Genomic DNA, 15,760 nt, shown 5'->3' with positions numbered 1-15,760 from the left:
GCACCATGACCACTGTATTGGTGCCATTGTCGCGAAGCAAACCACCAAAACATGCTACCGTGTTCCTGGCAAGCGATATGTTTTGATGATGGTGATGAAGCAGTAAAATCAACAAGTTATATTTCTATGAAAGTCCACAACAGTCATAAATAGTTGCAGCCGAGATTGAACCAAGCAAGAAGTTATTCAGGCTGTTATGGTCTATCAGAACAAGAAATTCAATAAAGACATGCGAAGATTTCCTGAGACCAGAATTGCCGGCTCTGGTTCCTCGACAATTACGTCCCAGGAACTCAAAGAAAAACCTACTTTTTCTACTCTGAAGTAGATTGCAACTGCAGACTCTATGGTTTGGCTTCATAATGGACCAGAGAGCTTTTCTCTAGATGTGCCAAAACTGTACTAAAGGGAAGCGAGTAGATTGCAACTGCAGACTCTATGGCTTTGACCTCATAATGGACCAAAGTGCCAGATAATCACTTCTGAAATGGGAAACAGCCCCATAAATGACTTTATAGTCTCCTTTCATGCCCTAAACTGTAATGCTGTCGACGTGGCTAAGGATTAATCCCGTGTTGAGCTGCAGCCATTGTCCTCTTCAGCTGTGTGAAATTATCTGATTGCTGCTAGGAATATCAACAATGGACATGATCTACTGAATCAGACTGCTGATCAAGTCCTTTGAAAGTTTGAGCAGGGACACTGATCTAAAACTTGGCAAATGGAGGTGTGACTACCCAGTTGTCTATTGACCTGGCAATCAATTGATGTTGTCATTAAAGCCAAAATATACTTTATTCACGTAAGCTAGCGTTGGGGGAGTTAAGTGCTAGCTCACGGTCTTCTAATGGCTTGGACATAGATGGGTTGCCTAGGTGTGACTGAAGGACTAGTGCCTCAAAGGTTTTGCTGTGTCTTCAAACTCAAAGAAAGATGAAGCCTACAACTTTAAAGTTGGATAGTTCAAGAAAAAGAAGTTTGACAAACAGTTAACCTAGAACTAACCAGTGTTGGTAAGAAAAGAACCGCGCCAATATGAAAAGGCACTGTTTTGTCTTTAGGACAAAACAGCTTAGATACCAATATTGGTATCTAAGCTGTGCTGCCAGTTTTCTGTCTCTAGCTGCTAGCATCGCTACCGCGCACTGTGTCCCGAAAATAAATCGAGTTTTATAAATCGAAAGGCAAAAATAAATCGAAAGGCAAAGAATACACACAGCAGCTGCAAGCTTTACCCGATTCTTAAAGAATTGACTGGTAAGACAATAAAAGTATCCAAAGCAGTCAAATACAGATAGTGTAGTCTCTAGCTGTCTGAAGGAACGTTGACTCGGATAGGACTGCTGTCTAATACTGCTCATCCCTTCGATTAAGAGGCCCCTTTCCCTTAGTACTCCAAAATAATCCGATTATTCTAAACAGGACGTTTTGTCTAGATTCGGACCATCAGTGAGCCGATTATAGGAACTCATGGGTAAGAAAACTCAACTTTATCTAAAAAAAAAGAAAAGCAATCAGCGCTGTATATTACTAGTAAAATCAATGACCTAGATGTTGAAACCTAAATGAAAAAGGTTTTCTTTATTTAAGTTATGCCCTTTTTACTTCTGCTTTACGTTAAGCCAAAGATTAAACAAAACTAATGTTTATGAACCAAAATGGAATAGTTTGCGTACTTTTGTACATTTTTTTCTCTGTTTACTTAGTTTGTGCTAAAGAGACTGATTTAGCCATAGCTGTTTAATGATACACATAGAGTTTAAAAATAATAGAATTTGACTGATCTAAAAAAGTTTTAAGGTTTATTTGATTGAAATTTCAAGTTATTAAAATTAATATAATTTAAAATTAAGCTTATTTTGAATTTCTAAGTTGTTTTGGGTAGTGATTGGTAGGGGTTTTAATTTCTTACACGCTCACTTTAATCAATCATAGTTTTGTTTCTAATTAGTGTCCTATTTTCTTTGCTCCTAACCTGGTAGATTCTCGTTGGAGCATGGGGACCTCCAGGGAATTATTCTAGAAGGCTCACCATGGTAAAATATTTTTATATGCAACGATTTTCAATATTAAGGTTTATATCCTTTGGAACACACGATTTTGTAGCAGTCTACAGTTGTAACTTGGCCCAAAGAACAAGCCAGAATTACAATGTTACTTAGACTTCTTCTTAGATAATAGAATGTTTAATGTTTACAATGTGTTAGAGGTAATTATTTAGCTAAAAAAAAAAAGAAAAAAAAAAGAGAAAGAGAAGAAGAAAAGAACTGTCATCCTAATCCAGCAACTGAGATAAATGAGCACTTGAACAAGGTCTTAACTTTACTTATCTATCCAATTGCCTAGGACAAGACAGTATAACCGTCAACTGAATCGAAATGTCCAAAGCCATGCCAAGTCGTCATTAATAAATGTAAGTCGTTGTAAATTTATGAGCAAAAGTACCTTAAATCTAACGAAATATTTCCAAGTAGTTACCTTCTGTTATGGCTCATCAGAGGAATACCACCTCTCTATATGGGTTTCGACGCTTTACTTTCCTTACCCGGCAAGGTGGAGTGTCTACCATAAAGCCCTTTTATGTATATATAACTGAACCGTCTGCCATTTTTGCTCAGTGCGTATAAGAAAAACATTGTTGATCTGGCAAGACAGCCTGTACCCAAGTTGTAGCTGACAATTCTGTCGGGACTAGAGTAAAAGTGGCAATATATTTACTATGTTCTGCTGATAGAATAACACATCATAAAAGAAGTAGTTGTCTAGTATTAGCTCTGGGACCTGAGAAGAAAAATAAACAAAAAAACATAGCAACAACTAATAACTATCGTGAATTTTGTGCTTAATCAAGTTGACTAATTTGAGGAACCTAATCTTAGGTTCCTCGAATCGCTAGCCTTCAAAGGAAAAAAATTAATGCTATTATCCCTGCTCTAACTCTATTCAACAACTGTAGCCTACTGTGATTTTGACCTGTAAATATAGTCTGAATTACTTCATAAGACGATACATGAGTTCACCTATCTGGTCTTAGTAGTTACTTGGAATTAAAAGTTAGAAACTTAGTTCAGGCAATTCAGCTTGTCTGAGTTGAAAGTTTTATTCAGAAACTAATAATGCTGACATTTATGTAGGACAATTTTTTTTTTGTAAAAGTGTTCATCTGATAAAGAAAAGAAAATGATAGATTTGGTTGCTTACTTCATAAAACTTTTATCATTATGCTGACAATCTCCTGTGTTGGCGAAGTGGGTCTTATCTCAACTTGGTAATACGTCTTCCTGAGTTCAACCTCGGCTTTATCTCAGCTTGGTAATACGTGACCCTGAGTTTGAACTTGGCTTTCTCTCAGCTTGGTCGTACGTGTTCCTGAGTTCGAACATGGCTTTATTTCAGCTTGGTAATACGTGACCTTGAGTTCGAACTCGGCTTTATCTCAGCTTGGTAATACGTGACCCTGGGTTCGAACTCAGCTTTATCTCAGCTTGGTAATACGTGTTCCTAAGTTCGAACTCGACCTTATCTCAGCTTGGTAATACGTGACCCTGAATTCGAACTCGGCTTTGAGTTCGGGCCTGAGTTCGAACTTGGCAACCCTGGGTTCAAACTTAATCTCAGCTTGCTAATACGTGACCTTGAGTTTGAAATCGGCTTTATCTCAGCTTGGTAATACGTGACCGAGAGTTCGAACCTGGCTTTATCTCAGCTTGTTAATACGTGACCCTGAGTTCATTCCTGTATGCACAACAGGATCGACACAAAGATTTTAGGGGTTAAGAAGCGTCGTTAATCCGATGCAATATAATTATTCAGATAGTTCATTGGTATTTAAACCTAAAAGAGTTAATTTTAAGAAATTGCGCTTCTTTCCTACTTAAAATGAACGCGATAACACATTGGTGATGTTTTTGTTAGTTTTAAACTTGTTTAGTTACAAATACCATCACAAACCGTGACACATTGAGGTTGTATGAAAAATATGGCGTTTTAAAAAGGGATAGACTGAGATGCAACTTTTAATTTTACTGCTGTCATTACTTGATTCTAAAAGCAATGTAACCCGTCACTAGTTTGATTGGTATGTGCTCTAGCTCGAACAGTGTTAATTAGCATTGACAGTGTTGTATTACAAATTTTTGACTATGCTTACTCCAAGTTTTTTATCGTAAATACAATCCATATTTTGGCTAAAAACTTCTACGTCCTTTGAAAAGTAAATTGGGTTTCGAAAAGTCTTTTATGAGTTTGATTTCTAGGGAAGTTAAGATAATTTTCTGGAACCGCACCGAAGCCGACATGCTATTAAATGAAGAGTTCAATCTTTTGGCAACACAGGACCCTAGGTAAGTTTATCCTTTAGATTACATTTACATGAAATTGTGTTCAAGTATAACTTTCAGAGGTGTGAAAATAAGTTATGGTTTTAAGATCAAATGGTTCGATCCCACTTAATATATATTAGGAATAAGGGGCTTAGATGACTAAGGTATTCTCTCAAGTTGGACTAAGACCACATTGAAAATTATTTCTTAGAACACAATGCCTTTTCCTTTAAAAATAGAAACCAATATTTATTAACACAGGGTATAATTCTTTAAGAGAGTGAAATATGCAGAACATTTTTTATACAATTTTAATAACAAAAGTCCAGGTATTTCAGCTTCACATCCGGAAGCCGGAAAAAATATATATTACAAAACCAACTTAAGCAAAACATGAAAAAGTAAAGAAAACACTTGCTTATAAAAAAATGTATTTTAATGCTTAGTTTTACTTTTCTTTAATGAAATTGGTTTATGTTTTACAAATATGAAGGAGCAAACATGTTTCAACAGACACATTTCTGTTGTGAAACTATAGAAATTTTGAATATCTTCTGGTTTGACCTAAATAATACCATTTACCTGGTTTTAAGGATTTCAATTTTTTGTAATTCATCTTGAAACTATCATTGTTCATTTAAAAAGATTTTTAAAAGCAGTTCTAAAGCAACATGAAGTGAACTCGGTTTGATGAAATTTGAGTCGGATATAACTATTAAATAGAAACTATTATTTCAAAACACTATGTTTATATGTCATATTTAATAGACTAGACCTGTATTAACACTTAAGGATTTAAGGTTTTCATTATAGCAATTAAGATATTGCGGCACTACGGAAGGTTTCTGAATCCTTGAAGTCCTTTTACAAAGCGTTTCTGGACTTGTTCTATTTTGTCAATATCCTTTTTGGGATATGGCTACCAGATGACAGTGGCGTATTCAAGCTGTGGCCTGACTGTTGCCTGACGCTTTTCTGGTTTGAGGTCCAAGCTCAGAATTACACCTGGGTCCACCTAAGAACACTTGGGTCATCTAGGTCGTTGCCTCTAACTCTTATAATTTCAGTTTTATAACTAAATTTTCGTTATCTAAATTTTATTTCAGTCAGAGATTCGCATTTATTTGTGAGTATAAGTTCATGTCACCATTTGTAGGAAGGAGGGCCTCGGATTACTTAGGTTTATAATGTGCAATTTTAACAAAAATGCAGGGTTGGACCCAAATAATTATTTTTGATACATTCCAGCGTTGTTCAACAGATATGCTTTTTAGGAGATTTTCAATGGGAGTATACCTTTCCCTTTTGGGCGCAGTTATGTTAATGAGGTCCGTGATGGAAGTCCTTAAGTTTCAATTTGAAAGTCAAAAAGAATAATTTTCTGTCATTTCTGTCAAAAAATATTACTTCTTTTTTATGCTTTTTAGGAGATCTTCAATGGAAGTACTCATTTGGGCGTAGATATATTAATGAGGTCCGGATAGAGGTCCTTAAGTTTCAATTTGAAAGTCAAAAATAATAATTTTCTGTCATTTTTGCTGTATATTCGCTATTTGAAATGTTTTTCACTCTAGGTTTCACGTAACCCATGTTTTGACGAGTCCTTCAGAAAAATGGAGAGGATCAGCTGGTCGTGTGAACAAAAAACAAATTGAGGAATTTCTTGGAACAACAGATCAGTCTTTTACCTGCATTTGTGGTCCAACAGATTTTACGACTTCCTGTATTAAGTATGTTTTTTATAGTAAAGTCCCTAGGTCTCCACACAATAAGAAAAAATTCAAAATGTGGGTGATACAAGTATTGAATTGGCTGGGGGGGGGGTAAATTTTTATAGAAATTGTTGTTGTTCTTTGTCAGGAAAGCGTCATATTAAACTCCGTGTATTATATATTTTTCTTTATAAAAATTAAAAAGAAGAAAATAAATGAGCAACAAATATGTATAATAAATAAAGATATAATTTTTTGTGGCATTTAATAAAAAGAAAGCACTGCAAATGCCTAAAAAAAAGATGTACTTAGTATAAAAGACATGTACTTAGTATAAAGCACATGCTTAGTATAAAAGACATAGATCAAATTGGATATTTTATTTCTTTGCGTTTTCTTGCGTATGTTTTATTTTATAGGTTGTTGTTCATTGTCAATCCATTTTATTTCAAATAAAAAGTCACATATCAAATAGAAAGAATCTGAGGTTTCCAACCACTGAGAAATTATTTAAGAGGCTTGATAGGGATCAGTACTACTTCTACTGCTAACAGCTCTTAGTAGTGCCTTGTCCCCCGAGACAAACACCTCTTGGCTATACTAACCCTAAGGGCTGCCACTCCCCATTGAATAAAACCCTGCAATAGGCCTGTTTGATTTGCAATCTTCAGTGTTTTCAGGTGCAGCTTTGTTCAATGTACTCATAAATCCTAATTACCAGAAGCTATACTTTAATGAGACGCCTTTTTTAGGCTTAGTAGGTCAGTCCAGTGGACAGTTGCCTTTATTTTTCTTAATAGGAGAGGTATATCTCACTTAGGAATGCTTTACAATTACGAGCAAAGTAAAATTTGTCTTAACTATATACAGTAAGTGGTTTCATTAATATTTTATGCTCCCCACAAAAAGATTGAGAAAGATGGCATTAGTTTGTCGATCACTTTTTCTTTTTCTGTTTTACGATCACAAAGTTCTTTATTTTGTCATAGTTTAGTATAAACTAAGAAAATCGAATATAAAAAGAACGTTTTGTAGCGTTTTATCTGAGCATACAGTTTTGCATGAGAGCTAGTCTTTATTTCTCTATTTTGAGATTTTCCGTATGCATTCCGTATTTCCTTGTCATTGTAACTTTTACTTGTTTCAGGACGCAAACTTTCCAGTTCTCCCTGGCGATATGATTCTCCCTTAACCTGGCGGTCCCGTACCAAACTGCTAGGTCTTGTGTGTGTGGTAGAGTTAGGGTCTTCAACTCTTTTTTGCCCCAACTACGCCCATGGATAGATAGATAGATTTTGTTTTGAAAAGTCATATATCCATGGTAACAAACATAATAGCAACTATTGATTTACAATTCAACAACGTATACGTGTTGTGATTAAATACAGAACGACAACAACAACAAGCACTTTAGCATGATCTCGCTCGTAAGGCTCTATGACCAGGAAAAAAACTGGGGGAAAAATGGTGTCCTAATCCACCAATCAGCTCTGGTTCTGCCTTGACTGTTGTTCCCGGTCTTGTCCACCAAATTCTTCTTATACTGAGCAAGGGTCCCCAGTTCAACGTCTGTTTAGTCTTGATGTTCTCTCTAAAAATTTTCCAGGCGACAAATTTCTAAAAAAGTCTTTCTCGGAGAGGGTTTTTCCTATCGATCTTTGGAACAAGGACCTGGGGTACCACACTATTTGCATGTACATACAATATTTTCGGCTTATATCACGTATTTACTGTAGTTTTTTCGGCTTTCCTGTGATCCATCTATTATTTCGTATTTTTAGGTATCTGTCGGAGCTACATTACCCAGAATCATCAATATACGCATTCTTGGGTTAGTGCTTCTTCAGTGTTAAAACTGGTTGAGGCAATCAGCAAAATTGCAGAAAAAGTATGGATACTTTTACGGAAGATATGTGCAAGAAAGTTTGACTGAATATGTCCTTCAGCGTGAGTTATTAAATCAGTGATTTGCGTTAATAGATAAATACATTATCTATCATTATCACTATCTTAGATAGTGATTATGTAAATAGATAAATACAGTTCACAAGATTAATGTTTAATCTCTAAAAGACCGAAAGTGGTAAATAATTTTAATTTTATCCAGCCAATATAATCCCAGTTTTAATTCATATGTTTTTGATACAGTCCGAACATTTAACTCAAGAAACATTCCTCATTGTTGGAGCGACACTTTACCTAGATGTGGATCGTTTTTTACTTGTTTTAAATATTATTATTATCAAGGTATGCTCATGAGTATCTTAACGCTCGTGATGACTATTTTGACCAAAGGACTATTGACAAATTAAGTTGAAAGGATAATCTATTTTAAGTTGTTATTTATTTTCTTCGTCAGTGTTCATTGATGTGTTGCCAGTGACAACCATGAGAAATAAAACAGACGGAGTGTCTTGAAGTTATGGCTTATGAATAAGAACAGTATTATAAGTGTATTTTTATTAATATGCGTGGATGGAAATGTATGTTAGGGGGGGGGGTCTCAAATGGCTTTTCCTGGGTCCAGTTCCAGAAAAATTTTGCTTTAAGGCACTAAAATGATCTGGCTGCTTAGTGACATCTGAGCTTTGCTCTGCTGGACGTCTCTCGTTTGTCTTTGACTACTAGGCTTTGGAAATCTGTACCATTTTTGAGATAAAAAGAACTTTTCTGATGGTGATGCGAAAGGTTATGGACACTGCAGCCAAACTTGCCCTAAAAGTGCTCTTGTCCACTAATCTTGCACACTAATCTGCCAACGAGCTTGTTACTTCTCATGCTGGTGTGGTGTTGAGAGCGTCGTTAGCTCACTCCACGTGGGGGTCAGTAGCAAGGGTCTGCATCTGACAGCGGAATTCCAGCTGCGTTCAGAAATTTCCTGAGAATGTCATTCCATTTTAACTTGGGCCTTGCTCTTGGATTTTTTTCAGCTGCTAGTAATTGGGTCAAAGTCATACAAATCCAAGCCAGAGTGTCGGTAGGCATCTGCAGAAGTTGCCCGAACCAGTGGAGTGTCTGCTGGGCAGTCTGGTGTGAAAAGAGCAGCTCGGAAGTCATACCTCGCAGGCAGTCTTTGATGACTGTCAGTTCTCAGGAGAATCTGCTAACACGGCTCAAAAAGATCCTCGGAATTATCCTAAATCAGCTTCATATTAGATAAGCCTGTTGACTGTTACTGATAATTCTAAGTTCTGTTATTAAAAAAATGTGATATTTTAATCTTGCATCTTTCGAGAAGTGGCGAATTTAACAAGAAAGCAGCCAGACAGTCATTGCTGCTTCTTCTCTCTTTATGTTCTTTTATTAGACATTTGAATCTCTATCTAAGCAAAATGTAAATGCTAATTAAGTATGTAAATTACTTAAAAAAGGTCTTAGTCTCTGAAGAATTTTTCGGGGTTGTCATGTTGCTTGGCGATTTTTTTTTTTAAGTGGGCGGATGTGATTTGTCTGGGCTAAGATCTTTTGTAAATGGAAGGGTATCAACCGAAGTTGCTAGTGATGGAATCTTGGACGAGAGGTGGTACTTAACAATCAGGTCTTTGTTACCTACCGAGACTGCGTTTTCGGTAAATTGTGGTAGATCTGGTGCCATTGCAGTAAAAATCAGCGTAAAATTCGTAAAGTAATGATCAATTTCTTACAGACTGACCAAATATAGACCAAAATATATATAGATTTGGAGATTTCCCTTTTCATGATAAGTATTTTCTCTCCAATTTTGTTTTAACGATGATATCAGACTCACTTGTAAACGATCTGGGTTAGGTCACCCGTAGCCTAAATATTTGCCCCAGGATATTCTTTTATAGTACATTATTATGTACTTTATTGTTTTTTTAATTGCCCCCTCCCAACAAAAAAATACGAATTTCCGTCTCGAATCTTCGAAGAAATATTTTGTGTTTCGGCTTCGATTCAGAAACAGGCAAATCAATAAAAACAAATTTTAATTTTCAAAAAGGAATGGTGTCTAGACAGTTTGCCACGAAATTAATTTGCCATCGATTTTATCCCATATTAACGAAAGTGTCATGACAAAAAGTGCTACCGTTTTTGTCAATGTACAAAGTGCCAACGTCTTTTTATCAGTCATCGGACAAAGTGTTATTGTTCTTTTCTGTCGCTGCAAAAATTGTCATGTGTTTTATTTCTGTCATTGCGTAATTTCATTGTCCTTTTTAGTCAGTGTAAAAGTATTATCATTGTTTTCTGCCATCGCAGAAAGTACCATTGTTTGTTATTTAATTTTTTTTTGTCATTTTAAGGAGTGTCATCGTTTTTTTTTCTGACATCGAACAAAGTGCCACTGTTTTTTTTTTCTGTTATCGCAAAAAGTGTTATCATTTCTTTCTTTCTGTAATTAACTGTAAACATCTAACTATCGAAAAAGAAACAAGTACACTATGTGATGACTAAAAAACGATGACATTTTTTTAAAGACAAGAAAAAAAACATGACAAAGATAGATGCAATGGTTTTATGGCGAAATGTTATAGAACGAAAAAAGAAGTTATTGTGCTCGTGTTCTTTATATTACCAAGCTAAATTCCATGTTACTTTTATTCCTATAGGGGTAGGAATCTATCTAATTGATTCTCCTTTCTATCCTATTAGTTACGGCGTTGAATTTGCCATTCATTGATTATTAAATGTGCAATCGCCTAGTTCAACAGAGGGGTGGAGCCCCCTCACTGCAAATCTAAGGCTAACTAACTTTAACGCAATATCGCTGACCCAGAAAAGATTAATGTGTTTCCCATGAATTAACTTTCTCTAGGGCATTCCTCATTGGTTTGACAGAGGGGTAGAACGTAAATTAAAATTTCAGTGGGAATCACCTCCTTTCACCCCAAGTGCACCCATGATCTGGGCTTATTTATGTTTAGAATTTAATTATGGTCTGTGATGGTGGAGGCAGTGCAAGTGACTTTTGAATAACTGGCAGTTCACTGAAGCCAACTATTGCATCTAATATATCTACATTTTTTTGTAATTTCGAATTTTTTTAAGCTTATTTTGAATTTAAATTGGCTTATCTGTTGGCGCCAGCGTAAATGATGGGTTTTAGTCAACCCAGTTGTCGAATAACAGGTATTTTATTAAAGCCATCTACCGTATCTAATATATCTAAATTGTTTTGTAATCTTAAATTCTGTCTAAGGGAGGAGGGGCTGTCTGTGAGCAATCCGATTGGTTGACTCTTTGAAAGTTCTTCTAAGCCTAAAAATTTTAACTTAGATATACTAGGCTCTACTAAGCTCCTTACCTTACATTGCAGTTTCTCAGCCTTTTTGTGTTCTGACGACCCTCCCCTACCATGATTGGTTATAAATACAATCATTCACCCCTCAACCCGCTTTATAATGGACGATCACTTGAGATTAAGTAGTAGTAGTAGTAGTAGTAGTAGATAGGTTTAATAGCAAAAACTTGACAGCTATTGCTGATTTGTGTTTCTTTACAACATATACAAAATCAAACTACACTTGTAAATATAAATCAAACTATAAATATTAACTCTTATTATACATTTTGACGAAAACCGGGACGAAAGAATTACCATATCGGTTTGTTCTTGCTTTAACGGGAGCTAACTTATCTTGCTTTCTCGTTCTTGATGGTAGAGGTTGATCAGGAAGAATGTCACGGTGCTGAGATTTAGAAAGCAAGTACTTTCCGAAACTCATTATCAGAGTTTCGTACCGGTTTTGGAGTGACGGCAGTCCTAGCACTTCCAGAGCCTTTTCGTAGGGGATGTCACGGCGGCCCAAGATGATCGATACCGCTCGCTTCTGAACCGATTCAAGCTCCTGACAAAGATACACTGTTCTAAGTGCTGAGGCAACCAAACAGGGCACGCATATTTCAGAATGGGGTGGACATACGCTATGTATGCATACTTAATACTCTCTGTGTTTGCACTGAACCTACGCATACCGTTTAAAGTCTGTAGACTAGCGTTTGCACTTTTAACCACGTTTTCAATATGTGCGGCAAAGCTGAAGTCATTGGAGAAAGTAACTCCAAGGATCTTGATACTGTTTGTTAGAAAGAATGGAACATTTGGCTCCATAAAATCACTTTTTAGCGGGTTAAAGCGCACTATCTTCGACTTGTTCACATTAATCTCAAGATTTAGCTCCGCGCACTCTTTTGTGAAAACACTGAAAAAATTTGAACTGAATTGTGGCGTCACAACTCCATTTTGTACTAAATATTTCAAAATATATGACAGGTCATCCACGAACTTGTAGCGGTCGTCATAGTCAGCTATGAGGAAGTTAATTACAGACAAGAATACAATAGCTGCAAGCTTAGTGCCCTGAGGTGCTCCAGAGGTGGATGAGGACCATTCGGAATTGATATCACCTTCGTAGAGAGCAAACACACGATGTATCCTCTGACTGAGAAAGTCCAACACGAGCGTATGAGTCTTTTTCTTAGCCCCCATTAGCTTGAGATTAAGGGCAGCTACAATGTGATTGATTAAATCAAATGCCTTTCGGAAATCTATGGCACCAAGGTCTACAAAACTGTGACCTTTTTCGACCCACTTGGAGAGACTATCCTACATCCGCACTAGGTACACTGAGGTATTACAGTCTTTCAGTCCGCCGTATTGTCTCTGGTCGATAGATCCCTTGATTTGATCAAGTAAGACCCTCATGATAAAGGTCTCGGCCACTTTTGCCAGTCATGGTGTTTGCGAAATGAATCTAAGTTCGTCACAGCTCTTAGGGTTGGTAACCTTCGGAATTATTATCACGCAAGCTTTCTTCCAAACAGCTGGAAAGATTCCTATACGAAAGCAAAGGTTTATCAGCACTGAGAGTGGTTTCGCAATGAAAGGGGCGTATTCTCGAATCAGTTTGGGTGGAAGTTCGTCTGGATAAGCTGAACAGTTTACTTTCACCTTCATCAGGGTCTTATAGGTAGTCATCTCATCGAAAACAACTTCACCTTCATCTGCGCAGGAGTCAAGTATTTCAGACTTCTTGGCTTGTGTGGGAGAAGGAAATGAGGTCCAGATGCGGGTGAAATATTGATTAACCTCATCAGCAGTTGTGTAAGTTCCGTCAGGGTGGCTTATTTTTATGCTGTTATGAATGGACTTGCCAGTGATTTGCTTGACCGCTCTGTGCCATTCCCTGGGTTTATTGTGCCTAAGACTGTCCGAAAATTTCTCACGCCCGTAATCTTTCTTCGCATTTTGCAAATCTCCTTCTTAGAAAAGCTTGCACTTTTTTCGGATTAGTTTTTTGATTTGGGGGGATATCCAGGGTTTATCACTTTCACATCTAGTGAAAGTCTTTTCAGGAAAAAACTCGAGGTATTTGGCATGGAGAACTTCGTTGAACAGTTGGCATTTTTTATCGAGGCTTTCGTCTCCATAGACTTCTGGAAAGGGGTAAGTAGCTATCCATCGACCATAGGTGCAAATTGCTGAATCAGTGAGTGGACGGTACTTGACACGCTTAATTTTAGGCTTGGGTATTGAAGCGGCAGCTGAGCAGAGCACAACGTTATGATCAGAACAGGCAAGTGGCCCAAGGGATTCAGGGGTTTGGTAATATGTCTCACATTTGGTCAGGATTAAATCAAGTATGCTGCCGGACTCATGTGTTGGAAAATTTACAACCTGCTTCAGGGAAAGGCATGATACTAGTCAGCTTTTCTTGGTTTGGTTAAAGTCCCCAGCCAGAACAATAGCAGAGTTTCCATAAAAAGCACGAAGGTGGTCGACAATCTTTTGGAGGTATGTGACAAGATCACGGCGGTTTTTAGCACTTTCAGGGTAGTAGATTGAAGCAAAGATGATGCATGAGTAAGCACGTGGCATGGCTGATGGTTTGCACCAAACCCACACAGCCTCATGTTCAGTGCTTTCGAGTTCACGTAGCTCCTTCATTGGGATATCTTCACTGTTTGTAAAGGGCTACTCCACCGCTTAGTCCCTGGTCACCAAGAGCTTGTCTTGTTCTGAGGTATAGGGCATAACCGGTGAGTTTCCCTGTCACTTCAGTCAGGTTCCAAGTTTCTGTTATGGCTGTGACAGAAACATTGTTCTGCCTTAATACTACATCGATCTCATCTGTTTTATTGCAAAGAGAACGTGCGTTACAAAGCAGGAATGTGGGAAAACGCTTCTTTGCATTGTATGCGACGGGAGACAGAGTTGATAGGGGTAGCCTAGAGCTTTAAGGGCGTGGGTCTGATTCATATCTTGAGAGGGAAGGCAGAGGTTTCTGGTTCGAAATTTTTACTTCTATATAGAACCTGTCTTTTTGTTGTCGGTAATTTGGTGTTCTGGCAGAGACAATTGTCTCAATCGCTTTACTGGGGTGCTCTCTTTGTCTAGTTTTAACTTGTATTCCAGCTCTTTTCCCGCGCCGCCTTCTTCTTTTCTGTCCGTACAGAGTAACGAGTCCTGGCGGAGCTTTCAGCAGTCCAAGTTCGTTTAAACGGATGAAGATGAATGGCGCTAGTGGTGAAAATGGACAGGGTCTAATTTTAATGAGTGTTTTCATCAAACTGCTTATACCTGCTTGGTTGGTCATCACACCAATTACTAGTCTGTGAGCAACTGCATTCAGCAGTATATGAATTTCTTAGGGTGTTTGATTTTGATCTCGCACATGTATACGGCTAAACTTTCCAGATGGTCTACGACGCGAACGCCATCTAGGTTAATGTATGTATGTTGTCTATAAATGGCGCCGCCACCTAGTAAGGTGAATAAGGCTCAAATAAAGAGATCTTCTCGTATTTAATTTGTATGAAAATATCACTAAGCAAAGTCAGGAACACTAAGTCTTCGTCACTTACACCATCACTACAGGAAACTTGAAAAAAACAGCACAAAAAAGGTAAAACTGGGATGACAAGGGTCAGCTATTTATGCTTGAAATTCGTTTATTCATTTTACCTGATTTTACTTTATATTTGTGTATCAATTTTATTGAAATCTATTAATTACTGAATAAATTACTTTTGTACCTAAGTGTTTAGATAAAATAAGATACGATATTTATTAAAAAAAACCTCTCTCAAGAGCCCACAAAGGGCAGTCGACAAATCACATGCTTGCTCTAAAACTGGCAAAAATCCAAAAAAACAACAGCGAAAAAGAAATATCATAATGAATAATCATTTATGAGTCAATAATTAAACTGGAATAAGTCAACTAAAAAGATAAAAACTGGTCAAACTAAACTTAAACAAATACAGCTCAGAAAAGAATTAAAAGGGACATTAAAAAAGGGGAAGGGGGGCAAAATAAGTAAATAAATACAAACAAGAACAAATTATTAAAAACTGGTCAAAAAAGAGGGGACAAAAAATAAGTGAATAAATACAAAAAAGAGAACGAAATATAAAATATATAAAAATTAAAATGGAATCTACAAAACAGAAGGGGGGGGGGCAAGCAAATAAGTGCTACTACCTGGACAGCAGCATCGGCCAATAAACAAAAGGGAGAAACTAGTGGGATATTTTATTCATTTTTCCTGTGATGAAGGTGACAAAAGTTTTTTCTATCTGGAAATAACGTAGCGAATGGGGATGAGCTCAGAAACAGCTCGAGGTGGCCGTAATCTAGATGGGGAGTGACGTCTGAAGAAAATACTTACCGTCCGAGGGTTTGTTGTTGCATTCTTTGCAAAGCGGAGGCACTACAAAACCCTCCTTCGTTCAAGGGTTTCCAAACTAGCTTTTTTATTT

General features: G+C 37.1%; 1 protein-coding gene across 3 annotated transcripts in view; it reads left to right on the top strand.

Moving 5' to 3' along the window:
* LOC136036244 (cytochrome b5 reductase 4-like) overlaps positions 1–9,387 on the top strand; it is a 31,263-nt gene extending 21,876 nt beyond the window's left edge. For 2 of the 3 annotated variants that reach the window (XM_065718369.1, XM_065718375.1), the window contains exons 4-6: positions 4,257–4,343; positions 5,897–6,052; positions 7,816–8,072. In XM_065718369.1, the coding sequence (XP_065574441.1) occupies positions 4,257–4,343; positions 5,897–6,052; positions 7,816–7,870 (298 nt within the window). In that variant the 3' untranslated portion in view covers positions 7,871–8,072. Of the gene's footprint in view, positions 1–4,256; positions 4,344–5,896; positions 6,053–7,815 lie in introns of all 3 variants that reach the window. The other variant, XM_065718360.1, reaches the window with a different exon arrangement.
* The last annotated feature ends 6,373 nt before the right edge of the window (positions 9,388–15,760 follow it).

The sequence above is a fragment of the Artemia franciscana genome, chromosome 2 (genome assembly GCF_032884065.1).
Source record: "Artemia franciscana chromosome 2, ASM3288406v1, whole genome shotgun sequence".
In the NCBI taxonomy this organism is placed as follows: domain Eukaryota; kingdom Metazoa; phylum Arthropoda; class Branchiopoda; order Anostraca; family Artemiidae; genus Artemia; species Artemia franciscana.
The sequence above is the reverse complement of the archived record's forward strand: the minus strand, read 5'-3'. Positions and strand labels throughout refer to the sequence as shown.